Source organism: Peromyscus maniculatus, chromosome 9 (assembly GCF_049852395.1).
Source record: "Peromyscus maniculatus bairdii isolate BWxNUB_F1_BW_parent chromosome 9, HU_Pman_BW_mat_3.1, whole genome shotgun sequence".
Classification (NCBI taxonomy): domain Eukaryota; kingdom Metazoa; phylum Chordata; class Mammalia; order Rodentia; family Cricetidae; genus Peromyscus; species Peromyscus maniculatus.
Genome location: NC_134860.1, coordinates 102071283 through 102098477, shown reverse-complemented (window position 1 = coordinate 102098477; position 27195 = coordinate 102071283). Strand labels below are relative to the sequence as shown.

The 27195-nt window shown below is 43.1% G+C and overlaps 1 protein-coding gene across 1 annotated transcript in view; it reads left to right on the top strand.

Moving 5' to 3' along the window:
• Nucleotides 1-19211, top strand: part of Obi1 (ORC ubiquitin ligase 1) — a 49622-nt gene extending 30411 nt beyond the window's left edge. The window contains exon 6 of the mRNA XM_006977974.4: nt 16500-19211. Within this exon, the coding sequence (XP_006978036.1) occupies nt 16500-18042 (1543 nt within the window). The 3' untranslated portion in view covers nt 18043-19211. The remainder of the gene's footprint in view (nt 1-16499) is intronic.
• Nucleotides 19212-27195: the final 7984 nt, after the last annotated feature.

Sequence of the window (27195 nt, the reverse complement as noted above, 5' to 3'; positions counted from 1 at the left end):
GGGCCTTTCAATGGGAAGGTTAACACCTTCAATTATTTCAGTCAATGATACTAATCTTATTAACATCTACATTGAGCCATTTCATAGCCTGAATTCTGTGCTGTGTAGAAACTTTCACTGACAAATAAATTAGACTATTATTAATTCAGCCTCACTTAAAGTTTCAGGACATAGACATAATGTGGCTAGATTCTTTGTCAGAGCATTAAATAAACTCCTAGCTTAATTGTTTCTGATCTTTGTTCCCATCTGAAACTTTGTATGTAGTCCTTACCATCAGTATTTCTGTCAGCATTCTGGTCTTCAGAATTTCCACTGGAGTCACCCCTAGCGGCTTTGAAGACTCCTTCAGCCCACATCTCCAAACTCATCTACATTTTCCCATAAACCATTTCCAAAGGCCTAAGAACTTCATGATCACATTTACTTTATTGAAGCAGTAACCCCATTGTTCATAATAATTGTGCCTAGTCTTTTCACATTGCTGGGGTCAAAATACCCAACAGAAGAACTGAAAAGAGAAAAGGCTTGTTTGTTTTTTTAGCTCACTGTTTCAGAGAACTTTGAACACATCAAAGGTGGAAGACATTGGAAAGGTTTGTCTGTGTTACCAGTGTGTGACATTGGAAAGGTTTGTCTGTGTTACCAGTATCTTGAGGCAACTACTGATCCCGTGGCATGGACCAGGAAACAGCTAGACCAGAACAGAACCAGGGAGAGATATAACCTTCAAAATTTTACCCTAGTGATCTGCTTTCACCTAAATGCTCCACAACCTTCCAGATAACACCACTGGATGGGTTAGTCAAAACAATAAGGGACATTCAAATTCAGACCATAATAGGCAGACATTTTGCCCTGTTGCCAGTTATGGCAAAGCGGCTACTCTTGTCGTCAGTGAGTCACCTCAGTTGTAGAATGTACAGCCAGATGTGGACCATTTCGGAAATTGAGGCTAGAGAGCTAGTTCAGGTAAGAGTGCACATTGCTCTTCTAGAGGATCCCAGTTTGGCTTCTAGCACCCACACCAGGTGGCTTACAATTGCTTCTTACTCAAGCACTCGGAAATCTAACACCCTAGTCTGGCCTCTGCAGGCACTATACTCACATACTCTACTCAGACACATGTTCACACACACACACAGATATTTAAAAAAATAAAAATGTAATTGTTTTTAAATTCTGAAAGTCATTATATAAAACTTGGTTATAAAGTTTTGATTCAATGGCTTTTCTTTCTGTAAATATGTATCTTGGTAATGTGTTATCATTGTGTCTTTGTTATGGTCTATGGTTTGATGTCTTCCTGTATGCAGTTGACTGAACAGCAACCTCAAGGTTTGTCAGTTAGACCTGTGTTCACCCATGCCCACCCTCCTTTTAGGGGAAGTTAAAAGTTCTCTGGACAGTAAGAACCATGTCATATTAGTAGGTAAGAAAATAAGGGCACTAGAAAGGAAGCAGTACACTTTTGGATTATGGCCTGAGATTCCTTACCTTCTTACTATATTTGTGTTTCTTGAACCATCTTGTCTGCTGTGGCTTTAATAATCAGCTACCAGTGTGTCAGGCTATCTAAAAACAAAGGTAAGACATTGACCTTACTTGCTGTTCTGAACTGCAAATTCATGTTGACGTTTTCTACTCTTGTCAGCACAAAGCGTGGTGGTTAAGGGCTTAGTTCCAGAGACAGAGTACCTGAATCCAAGTTTCTGTGCTTCCACTCTGCCCTGTGTTCTCTGCATAATTCATTTCCTGCTACACTCAGAAACTGTCTACGGTACAGTATAAATCAAGTTGCTTAAATTTCCTACTTGAAACTGCCCAGTATTTTCAAAAGATGAAATCCAGACTCCGCATAAGCTCTCCTGTACCTGTCTTTCTTCCTTCTCCATGTTCCCCAGCTCACCTCCTCCAGCTTTCCTGGCCTTCTGTTTATAGAACATGCAAGGCTAGCATCCTCTGCTCAGAATGCTCTGCTTTCTGATCTCTTTTTGATCACCAAAGTCATTTTTCCTGATCATACTGTTGAAACCAGCTCCTGCCTTTATTGTTTCCTATTTCTTGTCATAAGGCCAGAAGAAGAAAACCATACAGGAAATATTCGAGTATGTTGATTATAAACATGGTTCTAGTTCCAGACTCTAGGACTGAACACAGGCTGTTCTTATAACCTCTGAAGTTTTCTCCATCTCAATTTTGGGTTTTTGTGAAATGGGCCCAATGGAACTTACGTACCATAAAAGTTACACTCAGGGTTAAGCAAATTAAAGTTTTAAATGTACTCATAACAGAGGCCATTGTTAACACTCAGCCAGTCTTACAGTATGGTCAGTTTAGTCTTTTCATTTCCTGAAATTACCGTGTTCATTTAGTTGCTTATCTCTTTGTTGTCTATCTCCTCCATTCTGAACTCTGAATTCAAAAGACTAAGAATTTTGAAGCCTATCCTTTTTACTTCTAGAACTCTTAGACCTGTAAAGCACCTGGTAAGTATTTGTTAAATAAACAAATTAACAAGTACATAATATTAAACACATTATTTAGCTTATTGATACTCTCAATTTCTATAGATATATACATTGAGAGGATTAAAGAACTATTTCTACATCTCTATATAACATATATGCTACTTACTGTTCCCTTGCTATGAAGAGACACTGGGACCAAGGTAGATTATAAAAGAAAGAGTTTGATTGGGGGCTTGCTTACAGATTCAGGGGGTTAGTCCTTGGCCAGCATGATAGGGAGCATGGTGGCAGGCAGGCATGGCTCTGGAGCAGTAGCTGAGAGCTCACATCCTCATCTGCAGACAGCAGACAGGCAGAGAAAGACTGGGGCTGCCATGGGCTTTTAAAACTCAGATCCCACTTCTAGTGGCCCACCTCCTCCAACAAGGCCACACTTCCTAATCCTCCCTAAACAGTTCTCCCAACTGGGGACCAAACATTCAAATTTATGAGCCTATGGGGAGGGGGCACTCTTGTCAGACCACCACAGCATGTAACAAAAAATGGAGAAGAGGGTGTTTCTTTGTCTGAGCCTAAATAATTATATCCACTATACTCCATCATGTGCAGAAAACTACTTTTCTCTTGATTTTTTTGTGTCCTTCTCAGCAACTTCACTACTCATCAAGTTGCCAAATATAAGATGTTAATCCTGGTTTTACTGTTTCTCCTCCTTCCACACCTGGCTGTTCAGATGCTCTATTGAACATACTTGTCAGCCCTACGTTTGTAAGCTCTCATCTCATTCCCAGCAGCCAAGATAGCCATCATTTCTTGGTCAGCCTCACTATTTGCTTCTTTTCCTTGAGGGTGCCCTGAACCTTGAGTATCCACTTTATTGTTGCCTGAAATCTAGACTATAAATCTGATCTTCTTGTTCTTCTATTTGATGACATTTGGTGCTCCCAGTCACCTTCATAGTAAAGCTTAAATTTCTAACTCCAGTCTACAAGGCTTTGAGTGCTTGACCTTTAAATTTTCTTGAGTTTTCTCTTGCCTCCTCCTTGTTTTCTGTTCTTGTGGGATTTTCCCCTGGGCTCACGTTTTTGTTTTTGGTTTTTTTTTTTTTGTTTGTTTGTTTTGTTGTTGTTGTTTTGTTTCTGCTGTATTTGCATACCTTGGCTCAAACCTTCTCCCTCATCTTCCCTAGTCCTATCTGTAGCCAAATTTCTAAATGGTCTTATTAAATAAAAAACACGGAGCCAAATATAGGGATGAAAGCCTGAGAGAGATCAGGGAAATAGTGAGAGCCACCAGCCAACCTTACCTCACCAACTCTGCAGCTTCCAAATGCGAGTTACCTCCTGTCTACCCACGCCTTTATTGCCTTGCTGTTCTTCCCTCTCATTGGCTCTCTTAGCCCAGCTACCTCACTTCCTCTTCCTACACAGCTCTGTCACTTTCTGTCTGTCTATACAGACCTCCAGGTCTCTATGGTTGGTACTGAGATTAAAGGTGTGTGTCACCACGCTTGGCTCTGTTCTATAGTGTGGCCTTGAACACAGAGACCCTGCCGGCTAAGTGCTACCACTCCCTGACTTCTTTGTTTACTTAAAATGGCTGGCCTTTTCCCCCTGATCTCCAGACAAGCTTTATTTATTAACGCACAAATAAAATATCACCACACCTGTCCAGTATTATTACTTATTATTATTATTATAAGTTAGTGGCTACCACTATTTGAAATCAGCCCAGTGTCACTATGGTGAGAACCTCCATGATTTCCTAGGCAGAGGTGCAGAGGTGGGCCATGCCTTCCTTTTGTTCTGATTATTCTGATATTCGTTATGGTAGCAGTCATGCTGCATACAGATCAGCACAGTGACAATCATGACAACTGACTCTGCCAGCCCCAGGGCACTTAGATATATTTCCAGATGCATGTATGTATATTTACACTATACAAATCTGTCATGTGTAACTTCCTTTTCGGGGACTGACAGAAGAAAGCTGTCCTTTCGCTCTACTCTACTATCACTTAGAGTAAACTAACTAGAGTGGTGAGATTTTTAAGTTTCTTTCTGAACTTAAAGTGTATGAGAGTTTTAAGATAACAGGACATCAGAGATTAGCGTTTTCTCCAAATGAGATCTCCAAAGAAACAGATTTCAGAAGGTTCTCTAAAGTATGTCAGAAATTAGCAGTTCCAGAGGAAAACAGAGATTAAGTTTCTCCAGTCCTCCGTTTCTAGTCTCTGTGTAAGCTGGATTATCTCTCTGTGCTGGCTTTAAGCTGTGGATCAATTCTAATTCATGAGTCTGCTTTTCCTAAAGGAGCCACATACCAGTCCATTCCGTTTCTTATCGCACTGCTGATCTGGCTGGCTTGGGCTGCTCCTCTCTTTTGACCTATTCCAGCACTTTTTTTCCCCCTCCAGATTCTGCTCTGACAAACACAGTGAATCTTGGTATTTGACCCCAGCCTGATCTGGTGACTGATTCTGTTCTGCCCTTTGGTTTTCCCAGAAGGAGAACTTGTAGACTGTCAGGGGAAGCATGATGATACCCTGGGGCCAGACTGTGACAGCAGCTTGTGCTCTAGCCCTTGGGCTGGGTGCCTGAGGGGCCCTTCTCTGTATATATAGCTAATTGGTGATAGACAGTTACTGCAGTTTTCTGTCGCTTTGTCTTTATTGTGTTGATAGGATACTTTAGGTGCTCACAATGCATGTTGATAACTAAACAGTGTGGTTGTCAGAGAGATTATGAATGAATGTTTGAGAACAAGAACAATGGCTTCTACTTACCTTGTAGTCCTTCCTCATAACCCCCTGAGCACACACTAGTCCTAAATAACTCATCTGAGTAATAATTACTGAGGAGCTAGATCACAGTTCTTTTAGTTTGACTGTTCTTTATGCAGAGAGAGAAGGGACAGAGAAAGAAATGAGAGAATTTTGCTAAAAATGAAAAAATACATATACTAATACTTATCTGGGGAGTTTTCAAAACGACTTCTCACTTATCAGTACTATCTTCTACTGCTGAGATTCTGTTAAGATTACTGTGCTTTGGAGATATGCCTGTTTTTACTCTGTAAATGAAAAAAGATGTAAAATAGTATTTTTTCCATGAATGATTAGGATTACCATCAATGTCATGCAAACTAGTCAAGGGCAATCCTTTACTAAATTTTCCCCCCAAAATGAGATTTATCTCACATTCCAATGAGTCTGTCTCACGATCGCATAGAGAGACTAGAGCTGCCTTGGGAGTGGGAAAGGTGACTCACTGTTACAGTTCTCCAGTGAAGGGCCAGACCCAGGCTCTCACCAGTGACGCAAGAAAGGGAAAAGCTGGCAAAACCACAGTCTGTATTTCCCCGTGTGACTCTAAGTGACCTGGTGTGGGTTCATGCTGTGTTAGAGACTTGCCTGCAGAGGGATGAATGTGACCCATCCCCGGTCATTTCTGTTGAGAATGTCAGGTTCCTATAAGTGCATGGTTACTTTAATAAACACTAAAGAACTTTCTTTAAAAATGATGCTACTGCTGCTGTTTTTAAACCTGCTCTCCATTTGAAAGCTTGCTAAATAGATTCTATCTCGCTATTGTTTTGAGACAGGGTCTCCCTGTGTGTCCCAGATGGCCTCAAACCTGGAATCCTCCTGTGTTAGCTTCTGAGTAGTTGGTGTTACAGGCAGTGCCACCATGCCCAGCTTCCACCTGGTTTTTGAAACGTGACTTTGAGAAAGTGCAGGAAGAGGAGTTGTTCCAGTGCTCTCTGTCTAAGCCCGTCAGTAACCCCCCAGTAAATCAGGTGCTGCTCTACGTGTCACCGTCAGTGGTGGTGACAGTAGTCACTGTTGTCGTTAAATATTTGTTCTAATTATTCTTGGTGAGCCACAGATGAAAATTGTGCTTTCCTTTTTTATATTTTATTTTTTGCATGGTGGGCCAAGGTGCAGAAATCGTTTGTCTTGGGTTTGTAGAAGATGTGTTTCCTGTATCCCCTCAGTATACCTCACTATATTACGTTTTTATAGAGGTATGATGTGACTAAGATTGTCATAGACAGTACTTTTTTGATTGGAAATTGCCTAGGAGTTTAGGTAACTAAGTGCTTAATTTTAAAAAGAGAAAAAGCTTTGAGGAAGCGTTTTCAGGAACATGTCTCAGCAACATGTAGCCAGCTGGCAACATGGCTCAGTGGTATAGAATTTGGCTATCATGTATGAAACGCTCAGTTTCTAAGTCCATGATTTGGGTGGGGCTTAGAATCAATTTTCTTTGTAGTGTCTAGACAGAATATTTCTACGGCATCCTACCAAAGCATATCCAGTGATGAAGTAGACATGGAAAATGTACAGTCAAGCCATAGGAAGGTAAGAGAAAAACCATGCTGAGGCATTTGAGTCTTCTTTCCCACCAAGTATAATTTTGAGTTTCTTCAGCTCTGCTCCTCCCTTTCCTCTTTACCTGAAATACCCACTCCCACCCCCCATTCTGGACCCTCTGTGCCCACATACAAGGCAGGACCTCCAGCTAATCTTTCCTATGTTTCCCATCCCCACCAGACTCAGACTTTTGATAGGTTCATTATGCAGGCTACTCACTTAAGTTATTCCCAATCAAAAAAATTTTTTTTTTTTTCTTTTCGAGACAGGGTTTCTCTGTGTAGCTTTGCGCCTTTCCTGGATCTCGCTCTGTAGACCAGGCTGGCCTCGAACTCACAGAGATCCGCCTGGCTCTGCCTCCCGAGTGCTGGGATTAAAGGCGTGCGCCACCACTGCCCGGCATCCAATCAAAATTTTTTCAAGTCACGGAATTTCCTAATTGGTAGAATTTGTATAATGAAAAAATGGAAAGAAAAATACAACAAAGAAAATACTTCTGCCAGCATGTCTATAATGCCAGTGTTAGAAAGACTGAAAGGGGTAGGGTGATCTTGAGTTTAAGGCCAGCCTCCACCAATATAAGGAGCCCCTCCCTTAAAAGAAAAGAAAACAAGCCCTGTACTTACATACAGGCAACTCTGTGATAGATTTTTCTCTTCTTTCTTCTTTCTTCCTTCCTTCCTTCCTTCCTTCCTTCCTTCCTTCCTTCCTTCCTTCCTTTCTTTCTTTTTTTTTTTTCTTATTTTTGGTTTTGGTGTTTGGTTTTTGAGACAGGGTTTCTCTATTCTCTGTGTATCTCTGACTGTCCTGTAGACTAGTCTAGCCTCACAAAGACCTGCCTGCCTCTGTCTCCCAAGTGCTGGTATTAAAGGTGTGTACCACCATCACCCAGCAATTTTTTTCTTTTTAAAATAATAAAATTATTTTATGACTATGGATGTTTTGCTTGCATGTATGTCTTGTGCACCACATTGCATGCAGCCCTCTCAGAAGCCAGAAGAGGGAGTAGCATCTTCTGGGACTAGAGTTACAAGTGGTCGTGAGCCACCAAATGAGTGTTGGAAACCAAACTCTAGTCCTCTGGAAGAGCATCAAGTGCTCATAGCTTCTAAGTCATTTCTTCAGCCCTAGGTCATTTTTTATTAGAGTAACTGTGGTTGTTCTTAAATATAAATTTTTGAGAATCATGTGTTAACTATTATAATTTAGGTAGTTTTTATTCTGCATAATAGTTCAAAAAATAAGTAAGCAAGCTGTCATAATAGTCACTGGGAAAGTTCACTATTGTCTTATGAACTTTAATATTTTGTCAAAACATTATGTATTATTATCAGCATAAATGTATATGGACATGAAAATGGTAAAACTAATATTTAGTACACTAATATATATACAGCACAATTTAGAAGACTTGAAACTTTGAGACATTAAAATATTTCTTTGTTGAAAACACAAATCTTACAGAGGTTTTGAGTCATGCTTGCCTTCTCTTCATTTATGTGAGTGTGCTGGTTAGTTTTTTGTTAACTTGACACAAACTAGGATCATCTGGAAAGGGGAAAACTCCATTGAGAAAATGCCTCTATGAGATTTACCTTTTGGCCATCTCTGGAGCATTTTCTTGGTTAATGATTGCTGTGGGAGGACCCAGCCCACTGTGGGTAGTACTACCCCTGGGTAGTTGATCCTACATTATATAGGTAAGCAAGCTAAACAGGCCAGGGTGGATAATACTTAAGTAGTGCTCCTCCATTGTCTGTGCTTCAGTTCCTGCCCTGACTTCCCTCAGTGATGGACTGTGATATCAAATGTTTCAAAATGTGCTAAATAACTATTGGTATACTAAATATTAGTTTAACCATTTTTTGTGTCCATATGCATTAATGCTGATAAGAAGATGTAATGTTTTGGCAAAAAATAAATAAATAAAACCTATAGGGACAATTGTGAATTTTCCCCAATGATGACCAAGACAACTTGCCTACTCATTTTATGAATTATTATGCATTATAAGCCAAATAAATCCTTGGGCGTCACTTTTGGCCGTGTTGCTTATTGCAGCAATGGGAAGAATACTAGACCAGTGAGCTAACCTCTTGTTGGTACATTGATAAGTCATCACATTCCTATGTCTGCACAAACTCCCACCATTTTATTCTCTCTGCTCTCGTGTAGTGACATCTACATGCTCTAATGTGAAAGGTTTTTTTCTCCCCACTTGTCATTTCTTTTAGGTATCTTCATCCTCCTCAGTAACTGTCCTCGTCTCTGTGATAAGTTTTCTTCTATTGAGCTTTCCTGGCACATCTGGAGTCTTGTGACATTCTAACAGTCAGCTATTTTTTTATCACCCTTCCTTTGACTGGATTCTGATTTTACTTCTTGTATTACTTCTGTTCAGTGCTGTGCTGCGCCTTCACTTTTGTTTTTCTGCTTCTCTGAACTGTCCTGTGAGGTCTTTCACTGGGCGGTAAGGAGGCAGCATAACTAGTTTGCTATCCCTGTTCTCACTGTGTAGCAGAAACACACTGCCTGGTCACCATGGCCTCTGAAAGGGGTGGCCTGCTGGGTTACTAATTGTGATATCCATCTATTATTTGTATCTTTTGGGGTCTGGAAAGCTAGAAGTCGAAGGCTTTATGTTATGTAGTTACAATATAATGTGATAACTGAAATTTGAGCCGTATTGTTAGACTAGTGTTATTTAACTGAAATAGGGTAATGTGTGCATATTGGAATCATGTTAAGCAATGATATCAGTACTGAAAACTTTTAAAAAATATTTATTCATTTGTTTATTTGTTGGTTGGTTGGTTGGTTTCTCAAGACAGGGTTTCTCTGTGAAACAGTCCTGGCTGTCCTGGAACTCACTCTGTAGACCAGGCTGGCCTCAAACTTACTAAGAGATCTGCCTGCCTCTGCCTTCCACATTCTGGGATTAAAGGCATGCACCATCACCACCACCACCACCATCCGGCCAAAACTATTTTTAATACCTCATTTTACTTAGGATACATTTCTAGCAGTAGGGAAACAATGATTTGTGTCAGTTTTTTAGTGTCATCTTCCTATGGCTCATCATGGTGGTTTCAATAGGTATGGCCCATAGACTCATGTTTGACCTATAGAGAGAGAGTGGCACTCTTAGGAGGTGTGGCCTTGTTGAAGGAAGCGTGTCACTGTGGAAACAGGCTTTGAGGTCTCCTATGGTCAAGCCATACCCAGTAAGGAACACAGTTGCTTCTGCTGTAGAACTCTCAGCTCCTTCTCCAGCACAGTGTCTGCTTGTACACCACCGTGAAGACAATGGACTAAATCTCTTAAACTGTAAGCCAGCCCACAATTAAATGTTTTCCTTTGTAAGATATGCCATTTCAAAAGTTTTAAAAGTAAAAATGTTATATATTTATCTTATTTATATGCATAAAATAGCACTTAGCAATACAGAAATCTTAAAATAGTGGGGAAATCCATCAACAATTTACATGCTACTTAAGAACAGGGTTCAATATTAACATAATGATCTCTAGTGATAAACAGCCATGATACACTGCCAGGAATACAATACATACCAGAGTGATAAAGGAAATATTAAAATTGGAAAACAACAGCAAAAGAAAAAAAAGATTAAAGATTACAATAGACACATGGTCACAACCAAAAAAGAGGGAACTGACTGGCTACAGAGGCATATCCAGTGCTTCATAGCCTTCCTTCTATCCCAGGATAGTATGATATCTTTTTTCTCTTCTTCTTTTCTTTTACCATATTTACTTGTTATTTTGTATGAGTGTATATGTATGGTACAAGGCTTGATGCTTGTGTCCCATGTGCTGCATGTTTTAGACCAACTTGCTGGAATCATCTGTCCTTTCACCATGTGAGTTTCTAAGATTGAACTCAGGTCATCATCAGGCATTATAGCAATCAACTTTACCTGCTGAATCCTCCTGCCAGTCCAGGAAATACTTCTAACCAAATTTGAAAATGAAGGTACAAAGGAGAATCCCTTAACACACCAAGTCTTTAAAGTCTCTTCCTCACAAATTGCCTTAAGGAAGCATACTAGGGAACAGATTATCAGCAATCATGTAGCTTTAACCTGAAGACACCTTTTTCTAGCATTGCCACATCTTACTTTCTGCTTTGTATTTGCGGTTTGGCCTCGGTGCTTCAGCATAAGCCTGGTGGATGGTTCAACTCCAAAGACAAGGGTTCCTTGTTAAGCCAGGACTCTGGGTCATGGAACTTAGGGTTCTTCTTATGCTTGTTATTAACTAGATGGCAAGACAACAGTTCTACCAGAGTTAAAAAAGACACTTCAGAGCTCTACAAAGAAATGTGACAGCATGGTAGAGCCATCTGCAGAAGACCGAGCAGGACAACCTGCATGCTCTTCTGACAGTGTTTGCAGTTAGTTGGCACAGACTCTGGGCCCTCATTTGGCCCGTGTGCCAGAGTCACATGGATTTTAAAAGAAGCACCTTGAAATAGACTTTGATACTTAATACTTAGTAGCACTGAACTCAGATAGGCCAGAGCACAAAATCCAGTCCAGACTCAGAGTGTTTTCACTTTGTTTCTACTAACTCAATTAGTAGGTAAGGAAAAAATGGAAGTCAAGATTCTGCTCCTGCAAGCAAGATACCTGGTGGGTGCTTAGCCTGATGCTGATTCTCCTGTATATCCGGAGGAGGCAAATGGTTTTTCACAAATGCCACGCTCAGGGGTGGCTCAGCAGGTAAAGACATCCGCTGCCAAGCCTTACAACCTGAGTCTCAGGTACCTGAACCCACATAGAAGGAGAGAACTGACTCTGCAATTTGTCCTATGACTCCCACATTCATGCTGTGGTAGGACCACATGTGTGTACATGCACACATGCCGATGCACACACACAAAATAAGAATATGATAAAAAAAAAATCTTTGAGTGAGGAAGAATGCCTTTCTGAAGTTGGTAGTCTTGCCCGTCCCCTATGCTTATTGTATTTAGTCCTTTAATTGGGGTTGTGAATGAGAAGGGCAAAAGTTTCTCAACTAGCTCATCACATAGATACTGAAACTTAGTTCTTCAGATACGAGGCTCTAATAATTGTTCTTGCCTTGTTTGTTTTCTTCTGGCCTCTTTATGAGAAGCTAGGGAGGAACAGTGGTCTTATGAACTCTGTTGTTAGAGATGTCCTAACTTTGGTTGTCATGGTTGCTGTGATATGGTTGCCTAAACAAGACTGTAAAAGTGGACACCACCATTGAAATGCCAACATGGAGGAGGAGTTCTCACGAGACTTGATGTCTAGAAGAATAAAAACTAGGAGCAGTTGAAGGAAGGCTGCTGGGAGAGGAGGAATCGGTCTTTCCAGGAACAAGCCCTGTAGGTCTCAGTGAGTAATTTTAAAAAGAAAAACAAGTATTCAAAAAAAAAAGTCAAATTAGTAAGACTTCCATTTCTCTGTATTCTAGTAGGGACAGACACAGACTTTTGCCTCTGAATCCTTTCCTCTCATCCAGAACCTATACTTCAGTTAACATTGGCAGGCTCAAAATCCTGTAAGCATCTCTAGATTCTGGCAAAAATGCATTTCCAATCTCAGTTCCCAGACTGTTCACAGTGTTTCTCTAGCATAATGAAGCCTTTGGCCATCACTGCTACTTTGAAAATCAAAGCTTTTTGGTCTCTAATGGAATGTTTATAAAAATGCACCATTTTGAAATTTGCTAAGGAAAAGGAAGTAGTGTTAAATGATACTTAGAAATCCCTCTGGCTTGCCTTAGCATTGCTTCATTTAATGGTGTGTACTCTGGAAATATCTGGAATTAGTAGGAATAAGAGAGTATTAAAAGTGAAAGATAAATAAGCCCCTGTGTTCATTATCTTACTTTGTGGAAGTATGCCATTATATGTGTTAGCTTAGTTGTTATTTCTGTGTGAGAACTTATGTTTTGCCAAATTTAATAAAAGTGTCTTGGAATCACTGAAACTTCCCTGACTCCCGTGTCAAAAATCCATCTACTCAGTCTTACTCAGGTGAAAAGGAAAGCTCTCTGGACCAGGTTGTAAGAATGCTGAGCCTATAAGTAAAAGGCTGTGCTATATAAAGTCTGCAATAGAAAGCTACATGCCATTCCATTCCTTTCCATATTGTAAATAAAAAAGAAGGCACATGTATGAAATATATTTAGTGGTAGCTATCAAAATATTCACACATGAAAGGACAGAGGGTTTAGCTTATTCACCCTATAGTGTTGGCTCCGCCTTAACGAGCTAATGTAGCTTAAAAAAGGGGGCTGATACTTACATCAGATGTTTAACCCCAACTCCTGTCTATCATGGACTCTCTTTAGCATCTAGCAATGGATGGAGACTGAGAGGCCCCCTATCCCAGGCCCATCAGCTGTAATAGAGGAGCCAGAAGACAAATCAGTTCTGTCAGTTCGCCTGTTAGCATGGTTAGAAAAATTCTCATCACTCAGTATTTTATGCTTGTGAAGTGTTAAAATGGAACTTTGGGGTTCTGAAATCATTGACCTTGTAGAAAACAGCCTAACTTTTTCAGTGAGTTGTACTTTGCCTGTCCTTTGGGCAGGGGTGGAGGAGTGCTTCTTGTGAGTCCTTTTTTAAAACTTTCTTTTTATTCTTTGTGTCTTTCAAATTATGCATCCCGATTCTACCCATCTCCCATCCCCTCACATCGGCCCCCTGCCCCTGCAGCCCTCCCAAAACTAAAACAAAATTTAAGAGGGGAAAAAAGGGGGAGAAAGTGTGTGTGGGGGAAATCTCATCGTGGAAGCTGCAGTGTGACACAGTGAGTTACGTGGTAAACCCCTTTATCAATGCATCTTTACATGCAGGTGTTCATGGCAAAGAATCATTGGTCTAGTTCGAGGCTCCTGGTCTCTGCTACACCATCACTGCTGGGCCCTCACCAGGACTCTTCCTGGGTATCAACACATAACCCTGGTTCTGGGCCTGGGTAGTTGCAGGGTTGATCAGGCCCCCAGTGCTCCCCTGTCTTCACTACCAGGGTGAGCTCTCCTGCATTGCCCTGGTTGGTTCACCCCTTGCAGCCATGAGCATGAGATGGGGCCAGTTCTCCTGCTTCCACATGCTTGTCCTTAGTATATGTTCAGATGCTGATGTCTGCTAGTTTCCACGGCACTTCGGCTTTTCTCTCCAAAATACAATACAAAAAATATGACTAGGAATATCACTGACTTCATCTCAGAACCTTTATACTTTGCCAGGCGGATCTCTGTGAGTTCAAGGCCAGCCTGGTCTGCAGAGTGAGATCCAGGACTGGCACCAAAACTACACAGAGAAACCCCATCTCCAAAAAAAAAAACAAAAAGAAAGAAAAAAAAAAGAATTACGTAGGGGCTGGGGAGATGGCTCAGTGAGTAAGAGCTCTCACGGCAGAAGCTCAGGGATCTGAGTATAGATTCCCGGCACACCTAGAAAGCTATGCCCGGGCATATACACTACTGTCGGAAGCAGGGACAGGAGGACCACTCTAGCCAGAATACAGCATGCTCTAGATTCAGTGAGAGACTCTGTCTCAGCCAATAAGGCCAAAAGGGAAAGAGGACACCCCATGTCCTTTAGCCTCTGTACACACACACACACACACACACACACACACACACACACACACACGGAAGCATTCCTTATTTGTCACTAGTTCCTAGTGACATCCGTAGCATCTGATGTGTTATCTAGTAGCATTATTTGATTTTTAAATCATCTGGTTTTTTTATGTTTTTTAAGATATCTATGTTATAAAGTCTGTAGTTAAAAATGAATCTCTGTGAGTAAATGTGAGGCTGTCATTTTTGCTCTTTGCATTAAATAAACATGCTACACAGTTTTTCCATTTAAAAACATGCAGGTTGAGTATGCCAGAATAGTTTCAATCAGGAACTCACAAACATGTTTGCAGAATGCACTCCAAAGTCTTTGGCCACCTTTCTAAAGTTCTCTTACAGATCATCTACATCTCTGCCATGGACTATATTTAGAAGCCAAAATGTTTTTTAACAAAGAAAAGCTTCTGTTATTGCTTAACTAAATGCTCATAGTAGCAAACTTTGTCTTAAGATGAAGAGGTTTGCTCCTTTAGTTTTTGTTTTTATTATGTCTCTTGCTTTTGTCTTGCATTTTGGAAGTTGAAGGCAGTGTGCTCTGGGAGTTGAGTTAATTGCAGTGAGCAGATCAATATTCAGCAATCGCGTCTTTTAAAGCCCTTTCTATCCTGAGATGTGAGGATTCTATATTTACCTTTGCTCTTGCTGTTTTCTGTCAGTAGCAAGAGAGCAGAGAGCATGTCAGTGCTCTGCTGGAGAAATGGGCCCGGAGTTTAGGAGATGACAGGCACTGAGTGGCTGTCTAGGACATGTGGTTGACTACAAGGTACAGTTGCTCTTGGCTCCTTGTGCTCTTTCATATGTTTTAAAGCAGATACATTCCCTTAGTTGTAATCATTTTTGTAACTAGGAAGAAAGAAGACAAAGATGGCAGTTTTTAGAAGATACCTTCTCAGATACCTTCCTGCAAACAGACAGCTCCCACATTCTTAGAGCTGGTTAGATGGGAGTTATCAGGAAGATGGCTAAAGCTCTGAAGAAGTGTGAGGCAGTGAAGGGGTTTTTCTTGTCTCCTATGCAGGCGGTTTCCTGTAAAGAGTTCTCCCCCGTTATCAGATAGAATTAGCTTAGGCATTTAATGTGGTTTTGCGCTGGAATAATCTGTGCCTCTAGCCCGAGATGTACCCCAACCTGTACTAGCTGCTAAAATCATTTTCTCAACTGAACCCAGTACCCACTCTTGATGGAATAATGGAAAACAGATAGTACTGGGTAAAGAGGGAATTTTTGATGTTCTTTCTAGTAATTCTCAAATATTCCCTTTCAGAAAGTATAAAAATGTTTTTATGCGTAGTATATTGGAACCACAAGCACTGACTTCGTATTTCAAAGTTGGAAAAAATGAGATTGATGTCCTACACAGTTGTAAAATGCTGAAAATAAGGAGAGCTGAAATGAATTAAAGCCTAGTGTTGAGAAAGGCCAAGAAAAAGCTTCATATCAACAGTGACTGTAATTGAAAGGGTCCAAATAAGTATTTAAAACCTCCTCTCCTGAGACGTCTAGGATTTCTGAATTTCAAATTGACATTTTATGTTTGACAAGGTGACATTGTATAAGAAATGTATTGTAAAACACTGCTGTACGATAGGAAAATGATTGAATGTAAATATTTCAAGATGTGGACCACTGTTCAAATGTTATCATAAATCTTTGCCATTGTTTTAGGGGATAACTCTTCATGCATATGTGAGCTGGATTGATAGCTAGCTCTTGGAAAGGAAACCATCAGTGGATTTCTGCCTTTGTCTCAAATATTAGTCTGACTTTACCACTAAAATGTCTTATTAGATTTTTTCTGTTATGTGCTTCATATTGTGCATTATGCACGTGCAGTCACTTTCTGAGGGCACTACACTAGCATTGCTTTTGTCCTATTCAGTTAAGTGTTCTGAAATGTCACTGTTACATGATTGCAACTGTCACTATTATGTGGGCTGGGACAGTTTGTGTTTAAATTTTGCAAAGAAAACAACCCAGGCTGTGTCATTAACACCCTTCTCTTCTTTTCAGGTTTGGAAGGTTTACCATTGCTGCTCTTCAGTCCAAAGTAGAACAGTACGAACGTGAAACCAATCGCCTCAAGAAAGCTCTAGAACGAAGCGATAAGTACATAGAAGAGCTAGAGTCTCAAGTAGCACAACTGAAACATTCAGATGAGGCAAAGGGAGAGATGGATGCCCTTTGCCAGAGGGCACCCTCTGCAGATGGCAAGGGGTCCAAAGGCAGCGACGAGGTTGCGGCATCAAAGAGTCAGGGTGACAGTGCCAGGAAGCAGGCTGGCTCAGCCACCTCCATTTCGGCTCCTCACCTGACAACACCTAGCAGCAGACTCGCTGACACCAGTTCTGTCAGACAGGAAAGCACCAGCAAGACTGAACCAAACTGTCCCAGGAACAAAGACAGGTACCCCAAGTCCACAGAGGTGCTGCTGGCTATGAGGGAGGCACCAATGGATACTTATTTGGAAGGAGAGTGGGGCAGTAAGCCAAGTGACTGCGCACCCTACAAAGAGGAAGAGCTTTATGATCTGCCAGCTCCTTGCACTCCTTTGTCCCTTAGCTGCCTTCAGCTCAACACTCCAGAAAACAGAGAGAACTCTGTAATCAAAGGAGGAAGTTCCAAAAAGCATGCAAACCATCTGAGAAAACTGGTATTTGATGATTTTTGTGACTCTCCAAATGCCTGTAATAACAATTCTTCAGAGGATGATATAAGTAGAAGCGAAAATGAAAAGAAATCAGATCGTTTTGCTTCCCCCAAGTCAGGATTTTGGGATTGTTGCTCCACAAGCTATGCCCAAAGCTTGGAGTTTGAAGGTTCAGAGGGGAATATAATAGCAAATTCTGTTGGGGAAATACCTTCAAAATTGAGTGAGAGGTCAGGCTCATGCTTGTCTAAGAGACTAAATTGTATTCGCTCTCTTGAAATGAACCGGACAAGAACATCCAGCGAAGCATCCATGGATGCTGCTTATCTTGACAAAATCTCCGAGCTGGATTCCATGATGTCGGAGTCTGACAACAGCAAGAGTCCCTGTAGTAACGGGTTTAAGTCAGCGGAGCTGGAGGGGTCCTCAAAGTCACCTCGGGGCAGTGAGCTTCTGGAGGAACCTGACAAGCTGGAAGAAGGCCCCAAACTGAATCTTTCCAAAAACGCTCTCACTCCCGACCAGTTAGAAAATGGAAGCGAGTGGAAACCCACTTCTTTTTTTCTCCTCTCTCCCTCTGACCAAGAGATGAGTGAAGAGTTTTCTCTCCACCCCACTTCTAATTCAGGCGCCAGTGAGATCAAACCCCAGAGCTGTTTGTTTCAGACAGAGTTTTCCCAGGGTGTTCTGTTGAGTGGTTCCCATGGACTGTTTGAAGAGCAGAGGTTTGGGTCTTCTTTATTCAAGATGTCCTCAGAGATGCAGAGCCTTCACAACCACCTTCAGTCTCCGTGGTCCACTTCCTTTGTGCCTGAGAAGAGGAGTAAGAATGTGAATCAGTCAACAAAAAGAAAGATACAGAGCAGCCTTTCCAACGCCAGCCCGTCCAAAGCAACGAAAAGCTGACTCACCAGAGAGATGTCCTTGTGGCTTTGGCCTGAGCGGGGTGTGGATGCTTTTAATATTACTGTAGTCACTTCATGAAGGTTCTATAAAATCCCGAACTGATAACCTTCAATGAAGTGTCAAGTCAGAGAGGTGGGTTTACCTGTTTCCAGGGCACTTCATCTTGAAGAAACTTTGGTCTTTTCATTGGTGATCTTTCTTACCAGAAAGGTTAGGGGGGAGGGTTTCATTTGTCTCTGTATTGTTTGTTGTTTTGTTTTAAATGAATGTTTATATATCTGTATTGGCTAAATGTTGTTATCTCATATTTAACTGTTAAGTATGGTGGCCTGTTAACTGTCCTCAGAACTTGTGTTTCTTAGAACCTTTGGTATTGTGTGCACCATTCTTTAAAGCTATTTCTAGAGTGGAAATGATTTTGTATGTCCTTTTTTTATTTATGTTTAGTGTTGGCCTAATTATTATGTAAGGCCATGCTGGAGAAATCGTACTCTGACCATAGAGTATTCACTAACTTTTTCTTAGGTTTTACATAGTTACTTATAGCTTGTTTCATTGTGTCCTGTCCATTTTGTATGTGTGTGTGTCTCTGTGTGTGTGTGTGTGTGTGTGTGTATGTGTGTCTGTGTGTGTGCATATGTAAAGTTAGAAACTGTTATGTATTGGCAGGCATGGATCAGTTGGGTTGGGAGGAACTTGAACATCCTAGCTTCATTTTCCAGATGTGTAGGTAGAAAAGCAGTCTGTTAGGTTTTTGATCCATTGTGTCACAGGGAGCCTTTTATGTGATAAAGTTCTTGTTTGCATGTCACTGTTCACTGGGAACTGTACGCATGGGAGCCTTTTTGCTTGCTCCATTCTCCATCCAGAGGAAAAAGAAGTTCCTATTGGCTAATAGAATATCGATTATGTAGAACAATTTTTTTTTTTTTTTTTTTTTGTGAAAAGTAACAAGTGGGAATGGGAATATGTAAGAGCTAAGCACAACTTTTAGTTTAGGCTTTAAAAAGTACATTATTTTAAACATGTTTGGTATGCCCATATAGGCTGTAAAAATGTGTATGCTAATAACTTATCTAATGTGCACTGAACATTTTACATGTATTGTCTTACCTTAACACTGCATGGTTTTTTATGTGAAGTGAATAAAGGATGCCATATGCACTACATGTCTTTGATGTCATCTCAGATAATGAATTAGCCTTGGATACTATTTTCAATTCATTTTAAAATACAGCTATTAACCCAACTATGGACCTAAGGTAGTATGTGCCTGTTTGTGTTTGTAGTGCAGAGGCTGGAGCCCAGGACCTTGTGGATGCCAGGCCAGTCCTCTACTTCTGAGCTGCAGCCTTACCTGCACCTGTTTTGGAAAGGTCTATGAGAAGAAAAAAAAAAAAGAAGGAAAGAAAAAGAAAAATCAGAGTTTTGTAATGTTCCTATGTACATTTTTTTTAATAAAAGAAAAAGGTACCCTGTGCCACAAGAAAATGATCTGAAATTCAAATTATGTTTCAAAATAAAGGCTTATTGGGACGCTGCTGCACTGTAAGTGTCTGTGTCTGCTCCTGAGAGGAGCAGGAGCAGGAGAGTGGAATACTTGTAACAGCAACTGTGGCTTGGAAAGCCTAAAATATGTACTGTCTGCCCTTTTCCTTAAGAATTTGCTGACCCTTGTTATAATAGACTCTGAGGATTCAAGGAAACCATAAAAAATACAACAAATCACTTTTATGATCTAGAGAATCATGTTCTCCACTTTTAGAAGAAACAATAACCAAGGGGAGAAAAGCTAACAGGGTAGTATTTGTTTTATCATACATATTTTCCAGGAATTCATTTTTTTGCCATGGTAAAACTAATGGATATTTTCAGAGCTGGTGACAGTTTAAACATCTTTGATGATACAGTTAGTTATACATTTAGAATTCATATAGAAATTAAGGATTTTTGTCATGGTAAATATAAGAGTGCTGTAGCCTGAATATCCCCCAAATTACTTATATTGAAGTCTAACCCCCAAGGCACTGATATTAAGAGCTGGGACCACTGGAAGTGGTCAAGTCATAGAGGAGTGGTGTTAATGACCACACTTGCCTGCCTCTTCTAGACATAGCCAGTAGCCACTGTCTTTGCAGCAGAGAACAGGTCCATATCAAACCCTGTATCTTCTGATACCTTGATTCTAAACTTCTAGCCTACAAAACTGCAAGACATTTCTATTTTTTTCTATGATCAGCCCAAATGGGCCAAGACAACCTCACAAATTCCATAATCAAGAGTGTGTCTATTTTTAATCAGTTTGCGTACCACCATTATGCCATAGAGGTTGAAATTTGTAGCCTAGTTTTACCAATGACTAGCATGGGTGAGTGCATCCTTCTTGGGCCAGAATATTTCTTAGATGCTTACCTTCAAAAACATCCTTCCATCCTCCCTTAAAAAATATTTATTACAGTGATGTATATTAAAACCATCATCTTCCTCAACTACAGGGGTAATTGTATAGGATTTGACTCCAGTCACATTCTTGTCTCCCTTACTCTCAGTATCTGATTTCCTAACAAACGGTTAGTTTTTTCCACAGATTTTCAAATGTGCATACTATGTCCACTCTGAACAAAGTACCATTGAAGGGTTGGGAATGTAGCTGGGCTGGTGAAGTCCTTTCCTGGCAGGCACTGCATAAATCCTATGCGATGCATCACACCACTGATCCCAGCAGTTGGGGGGTGAAAACTAGATGATCACAGTGATTAAGAACACTGGCTGCTCTTCCAGAAGACCTCTTCCAGTCTCAGCACCCAGGCAACTCAAGGGATCAGCCAGCCTCTTCTGGCCTCTGAGGGCACGTTTGCACGTGGTGCACAAACACAGGCAAAGCAAGCACACATATAAAAGTTTTTGTTTTGTTATTTTAGTTCAAAGTCATCCTCAACTACACATCAAGATAAAGGCCAGCCTGTGGTACAGGGGACTGACTGAAAAAACAAACTAAAACACTTGAAGCCAAATATTTTTCTATCCTCCATTTCATATGATTCACTTGGAAAACTTCCAATTTGTGGAAGCCCAAGCAGAGTCAGTAACCACACGGCTGGAATGGTATGGAACCATAGCTTGGAGCTGGATGTCCAGCTGCAGAGGAGATTATCTTCCTTGTCCACATTTGTACAAAAAAAAAAAAGAAAAAGAAAAAGGTGAGTGTGGTTGGAGTTTCTCAAGGATTCTTTTTAATATGTCTTGGGAGTATCCGTGTGTTTCTAAGTAACATTCAATTTCTGCCTGTTTTCTTGAGTCTAATCTGGTTTGTTAGGATGTCTGGTGGCACAGTTGTTGAGCACACGGTGCTTTTCAGGATTCCCATTAGCTGACATTTGTATGAACTGGACCTTGCCCATTGGTTCATTTCACTTAAGCTATCTATGTTGGAAAATGGTAACACTTGTCCAGACACACTTGGTAAGGACAGTTCATGTTTTTATAGGAACAGCTTTTGATTGTTACTCTCTAAAAAGCTATATCTACTTAGCTCTCTAAACAAGATGTTAGAGGCTTCTTGTTAGGACAGTAGAGTCCTCTTCATTAAAAATCTTCATTCCATTTAAAAGTTAAAAGTTTTATTGAATTAGCTAACACACACACACACACACACACACACACACACATCCTGAAAGAGGACCAAGCTTTACAGCCCCCTGGTTTCTAATCTGCATGGCTTTCCTCTTTTTGCTGTCTGTTGGCTTGGAACAAAGGCACCACTGAACAAGGGGAGACCTTGGTCTTGGGCTGTGTCATGTTTCAGGACCATATTGTTTCTGCAGACCTGATGATTTCTAGTATTAAAAATGTAACACATACAGGGGATTTTCTCCCTCATGCTGTACCTGTGGATGGTATGTGCAGAGAGTATCAAATTGAAATGAACAGTTCTCGGTGTGCAGCCTGTTAGACTAGAAGAGTTTCCCAAAGCCTCACAGAAGGTCTTCCATCCCTGTCTGTGGGAGTCCTACAAAGCAGCCCTCGCCTATCACTATGTAACCCGATCCCCTTAATAATACTTGGCAGAGAGAAAACCTTTTAAGCAATGATCTCAGAGTGCAGAGTGAACATTTATTGCCTAATTCTCGGAACCCTACTCACGGCGAGGAAGCATCTATTAAGGCACAGATTTAAGAATCCATCTGGAGCACGGCTAGGGTGAGCTCAGTTTGGTGTGACTGTGGCAGTCTAGAACACCTTGAGTTGCAGTACCTCTTTCTCAGTAAGGTCTCTGGTTATGTGATAGAGAGCAGTGGGCGGTCTCTAATAAAGGTTGGATGGATTAAACTGTTGTGTAGACCTGAGGACTTTTTGTGTTAGTTAGGGTCCAAAGACCCATTCTCCAAAGGGCAAAGATTTGCTTCAGGCATTTACCAAAACTTCTGTGAGGAGAGAGGATGGAATTTTGGTCCTATTTTATTCTTACAACATAGGTGAAGGGTGAGGACGTCTGGAAGCTTCACAGAGGTGTTTTCTGCTTAGAGTCTTGAAAGGTGAAGACGAGTTCGTTCAGAAGAGGACCTCTCTTGTGCGTGTCTGTCTGAAGGGGAAATGTTTTTTAGCAGCCTTCTTGGAAGAGGTACGGAAGGCAAAAGCTCCTAACGACAAAGGGTTTCCGGTATTGCTCCAGCCACAGCTTTCAAGTGGAGCGTCGCTCCTCCTCTTTTCAGAATCCCCCGAGACTCTGGGTCTCGCTCCAGCCGCCTGAACCGGCGGCCTGGTGACGAGACAGCGGCTCCCTAGGCGCTGGGAGGCTTTGGAGATGGCGGGGCCGGCTATCTGCTGTCCATTAAGGCGAGCTTTGGCCCTCTGAGGGCTTGGGGAAGGTCACCCCAGGGTTTAGGGTGCGGAGGTGGGGTCTGGCCCACCCGCAGCAGCTCAGTCCCTTTCCCCACTGCTCATCCCTAGGAACTCAGCCATTTGGGATCCCTGCCAGCTCCCCCTCTGCCCAGCCCTCCCCTTCGCAGTCACTAGGGAGGACCCACCCGCCCCAGATCCTCCAGCCCAAGTTTCCCGCGCTCTTGAGGGCGCTCTTGGCTGGTCCTTCCCAGGCCGCATTCCACCAGCCGGTTCCCGTGGTTTCCTTTCATTTTATTATCACTCTCGAAACCTGGCGATTAAGACGCGAAACCAACAAAGAGTTTTCTTTCCACCTTAACCTTGCACACAATCCTTTAACAAATTAATTAATCCTAATGAATTAACACTTCATTTATTTAAACGCGCTACAGTCCATGAATTAAATTTTCATGCAGTGATTAAAGGCTGTTAAAATATGCATGATTTCGTTAAAATTTTATAATAAATCAGGGCAATGTGTTACATGACAAGGCAACTATTTCCCAGTCCCTCGCAAGGGGCTTTGATTTGTGCGGGCGGCGGGAAGGAGGGGCGGCTGGCGGCAGCGCAGCGAGCTGGAGAGCCGGGCGGCAGGACCCAGCTCTGCACTCCCGGGCTTGGACTGGCTGCCGCGCGGTTTCCTCCACGGCTTCCAGACCCTCGAGGGATCCAGTTTCTGGAGGCCGAGGGGAGCCAGCGGAGGCCGGCGAGCGCACCCTTCTCCATCCTCACAATGTCCCTTGGGCGGAACTGCTGGTCCTCGCCGCCGGTAGCGGGTCCCAAAAGCAGGGCGAGCGTGTGTCCGGGACCCAGCGGCCGGTCAGCGGGTGTCTGACACGGGAAGGCTACAGAACTTGCATCGTGTCGCGTGGGGTCAGGGGCCAGCGTACCTGTGGACGAGTTTGTCTGTCGTTTTTTTTTTAACCCGGGGACCTGGACGCGCCTTCTCTGAACGGCGGGCTCCTCCAGCCTTGAGCCCGCAGGGCGCAGATGGAGCAGTGGAGCCTCTGTTCTTCAGGGCCCTAAACCCCAGGGGCCGGTGGCCTTGTTAAGCCGACAACAGTGATCGTTTGACCTGCAAAAGTAACAGTGTCGACTGACAGGCAGGGAGGCCCAGCACCCGTGAGGGGTGTTCTCTTGGGTCTCTCCGGGAGGGTTTCCTAAGGTAGGTGGGCTTGATGAGAGATTAGAGTGGAAATGAACACAAATCTGTATATAATGTAACCAACGCTAAGCGCAGTGACCTATAATGAACTTACTTGGGATGCCCAATCCGGCTGCAAGGTCACCTTTGGGTGGGGTGGCCACATTCAGTAAGATGCCCCCAAAGGAAGTTGCATCTCAGCTAAATGACCAGGAAAAGGAGGAGGGGATGGGGGGGAGGGAGGAGGAGAAGAGGAGAGAGTGGAGAGAGAAAAAGAAATCATGGCTTTTCCTACTGTTTCACTTGAGATCTCTGCACTAACTGCTGTCCATCCGAGTGTGGACTGAGAATTCTTGGAAAAGACCGGGGTAGACCCAAAGCTTCTCAGGCCTGGACCTGGCAGACCAAGGGAGGCCAAGTGTGAAGGGTGGGGGTAGAGAGCAAGGACCCGTGGCTTCCCGGAAATGCGCCTGGAGTCCTAACGTGGCATCGCGGGGTTGAGCTCAAGGGTGTACTAGGCCCCGTGGACCACGCAGGACAGGGCCACCAGCCAGCACTAGTCGGGGGCGGCCCTGCCCCGTCCAGAGTCCCAGGACACTAGAGAAGGTCCTGGGCCCTGGGCAGGGCTGGCAAGGCTGAGATGCTCTGGGAGGAAGATATAAGAGGTCAGGCACCTCCCTGGGGAGGAGGTCCTGAGACCACACCAATCCTCCCCAGTGCAGCTTTGGAGTGAGGAGGCACGGGACTTTCAACGTGAGTCCTCCGCTAGGACACCTCAAGCCCTACCTAAGCCGACATCCCCTCTATCTGGACGGTCACACTGTGATACCTGGCCTTTGAAGCCAGCACTCTGGGCCTTTGAGTTGCTTATGGACGCTGATCTCTCTCTGAGCCTGGAAAAGTGTCTCCTGTTAAATTAGACAGTGGCTGCAGATGCATGACTCCCAGTCTGGGTAGCACCGCCTGCATGACCTGGACTTCCCCGGGTCACTCCCACGACACCTGCCACGGCTGTCACCACAAATACCCTCTTCCTGGGGCTTCCCCCTGTTCACAGACTGTCACCCCCTGGAGAGAAGCCACGGAGTTGGAGGGTATACCTGAAACTCAGTTTCCAGCGTCCTGCTGGAAGGAACAAGCTAGTATCCAGATGGGCAGCAGAGGTCATGCTCATCCTCCTGGGTGAAGGGTGGGGCCAAGAGGAAGAGCTTTCTCCCCCGCTGAGCAGGCCTTTGCTCAGATCCTCTCCTGTGTCCTCACCCTAACTAACCAGTGTCTCTCTAGTTCTGTAAAGGGGTGCTGCCAAAGGAGGAGGAGAAAATTAATTAATGAGGGAAAGAAATGTGTCTCTGATCCAGATGATAGACTCCCTGTCCCTGGGGGCAGAAATTCCTTGGAAATCAATAGCTGTGCATTCATTACCCTCTCTTGATAAAATGCAAAGCTATGAGATGGAGAGAGGGGGGGTGGTCATCTGTGTTGGTCATTAAACGAGAAGGTGGGGGAAAACTGCCCCAGAATTCATGCCAAGACACAGACCCTATGTGGGCACCATTAACCCAGGCAGGGGCCAACTAGTTACAGCCCTTGCCATGCCAAGAACACAGAGCAGTGGCATATGGGAGGGCAGAGCCTAGGCCTACCAGCCATTCCTTTGACCCTTCCTAAGGAAGTGTCCCAGGGTAGCGTGGCGCTGAGGGTATGCAGCCTGGGACAGGATGGCTCTCCAAGCATCATTTTGTACTCCCGTGCGTCAAGCTGGCCTCACAAATCCTACACCTATAGCACACATACCCTCTTCCTGTTGCTTAGACCTGCGCATAGATCATCAACATCTAGAGATCAGACCCTCGTAAATCACAGCTCCTTTTATCTCCACCGCCTGGTACTGTCCCAGATCAGGGCTGGGCAAAGGTTTAAGGAAGGAAGATGAGACGCTGGCCAGGGGACTATGAAAAGAGCAGGCAGGGCGCATCTGCCTAGGGCAAGCACATTCTGTTCCGAGCGTGACCTTCTAAGGAGACCCCTTCCCAGGTGTTGTCACCCCCAATCAGCCTTGGCTTGTTGTGCACTTCCTGACTTTTTCTCTTGTTCCTGGCCCCTTCTCTTCTTTAAGTACAAGTGTTATTTGATAAATCTCTGTTCGTTACAAGTGTCACGGTGGAAAACAAAATGAGGCACAGATGACCTTTGGATTGGACCCTTATTTCCAGTCCCAGCAAAAAGGATAGGGTAGAAGTCTGGCCTCACTCAGAGAGAGAAAAGTACCCCAGCTGCCAAAGAGAGGGGAGGGAGGGAGGGAGTCTTGGGATGGTTAGTCAGTCCCTGACTTCAGAATATTGCACGTCCCAGCGGGGTCAGAAGGGTGAACTGAGGTCTGCTTGGGGTAGGTAAGGACACCATGCCCTCCAGGCCCCTCCCAATGGATCCATCTGGCCACAAACCTGTTTGCCTTTCAGTCTGTCCTAAACCATTTAAGGTCCCTAGAGGCAAGCATTTCCCAGGGACCTGGGAGTCCAGACTGCTGGAGTTTGCTACTAAGAAAGCAGGGCGTTCTGTCCTGCACCCCACAAAAGAGCGTGGGGACCCACTGCAGTGGGTGTCAGAAAGGATTAGGTTAAGATTAGATTATGCCCGGCCCCCCGGTGGGACAGGGACCAGAGGACTCACTCTTTCCCTCCAGCGACGTCCCGCTCATGGTCCATTCCTGCTGAGATAAAGTTGCATTTAGCGCTCCCTGGGGAATCACATAATGGATGAAGAAGTGGCTCCTTCTTGCACCAGCAAATGAACATCCTTCTCATTTCCCTCTCAGGCTGGAAGAGAGGGAGGGGGTGGGAGGACAGAAAGGAAAGAAAGAAAAAGCCAGGGACGCCTGTGGGCTCTTCTTGCGATCTGAATAACCCGAGTGGGTATCCTGAAGACACACACATGTTTTAAAGCAAAGGAGAATAAAATCTGCTGGATTGCAGATTCAGGTTTGCAGAAGTGAGATCTGCCCTTTGGTGAAAATGCAGACCTCCTTGGTATGTGAGTGACCTGAAAGATTATTTATCTGATCTCTGCTTCCCATAAGCAGTTTCTTGCCTCTCTCAAGCTCTCTCACTAGCAGATGTGATAACATCTGG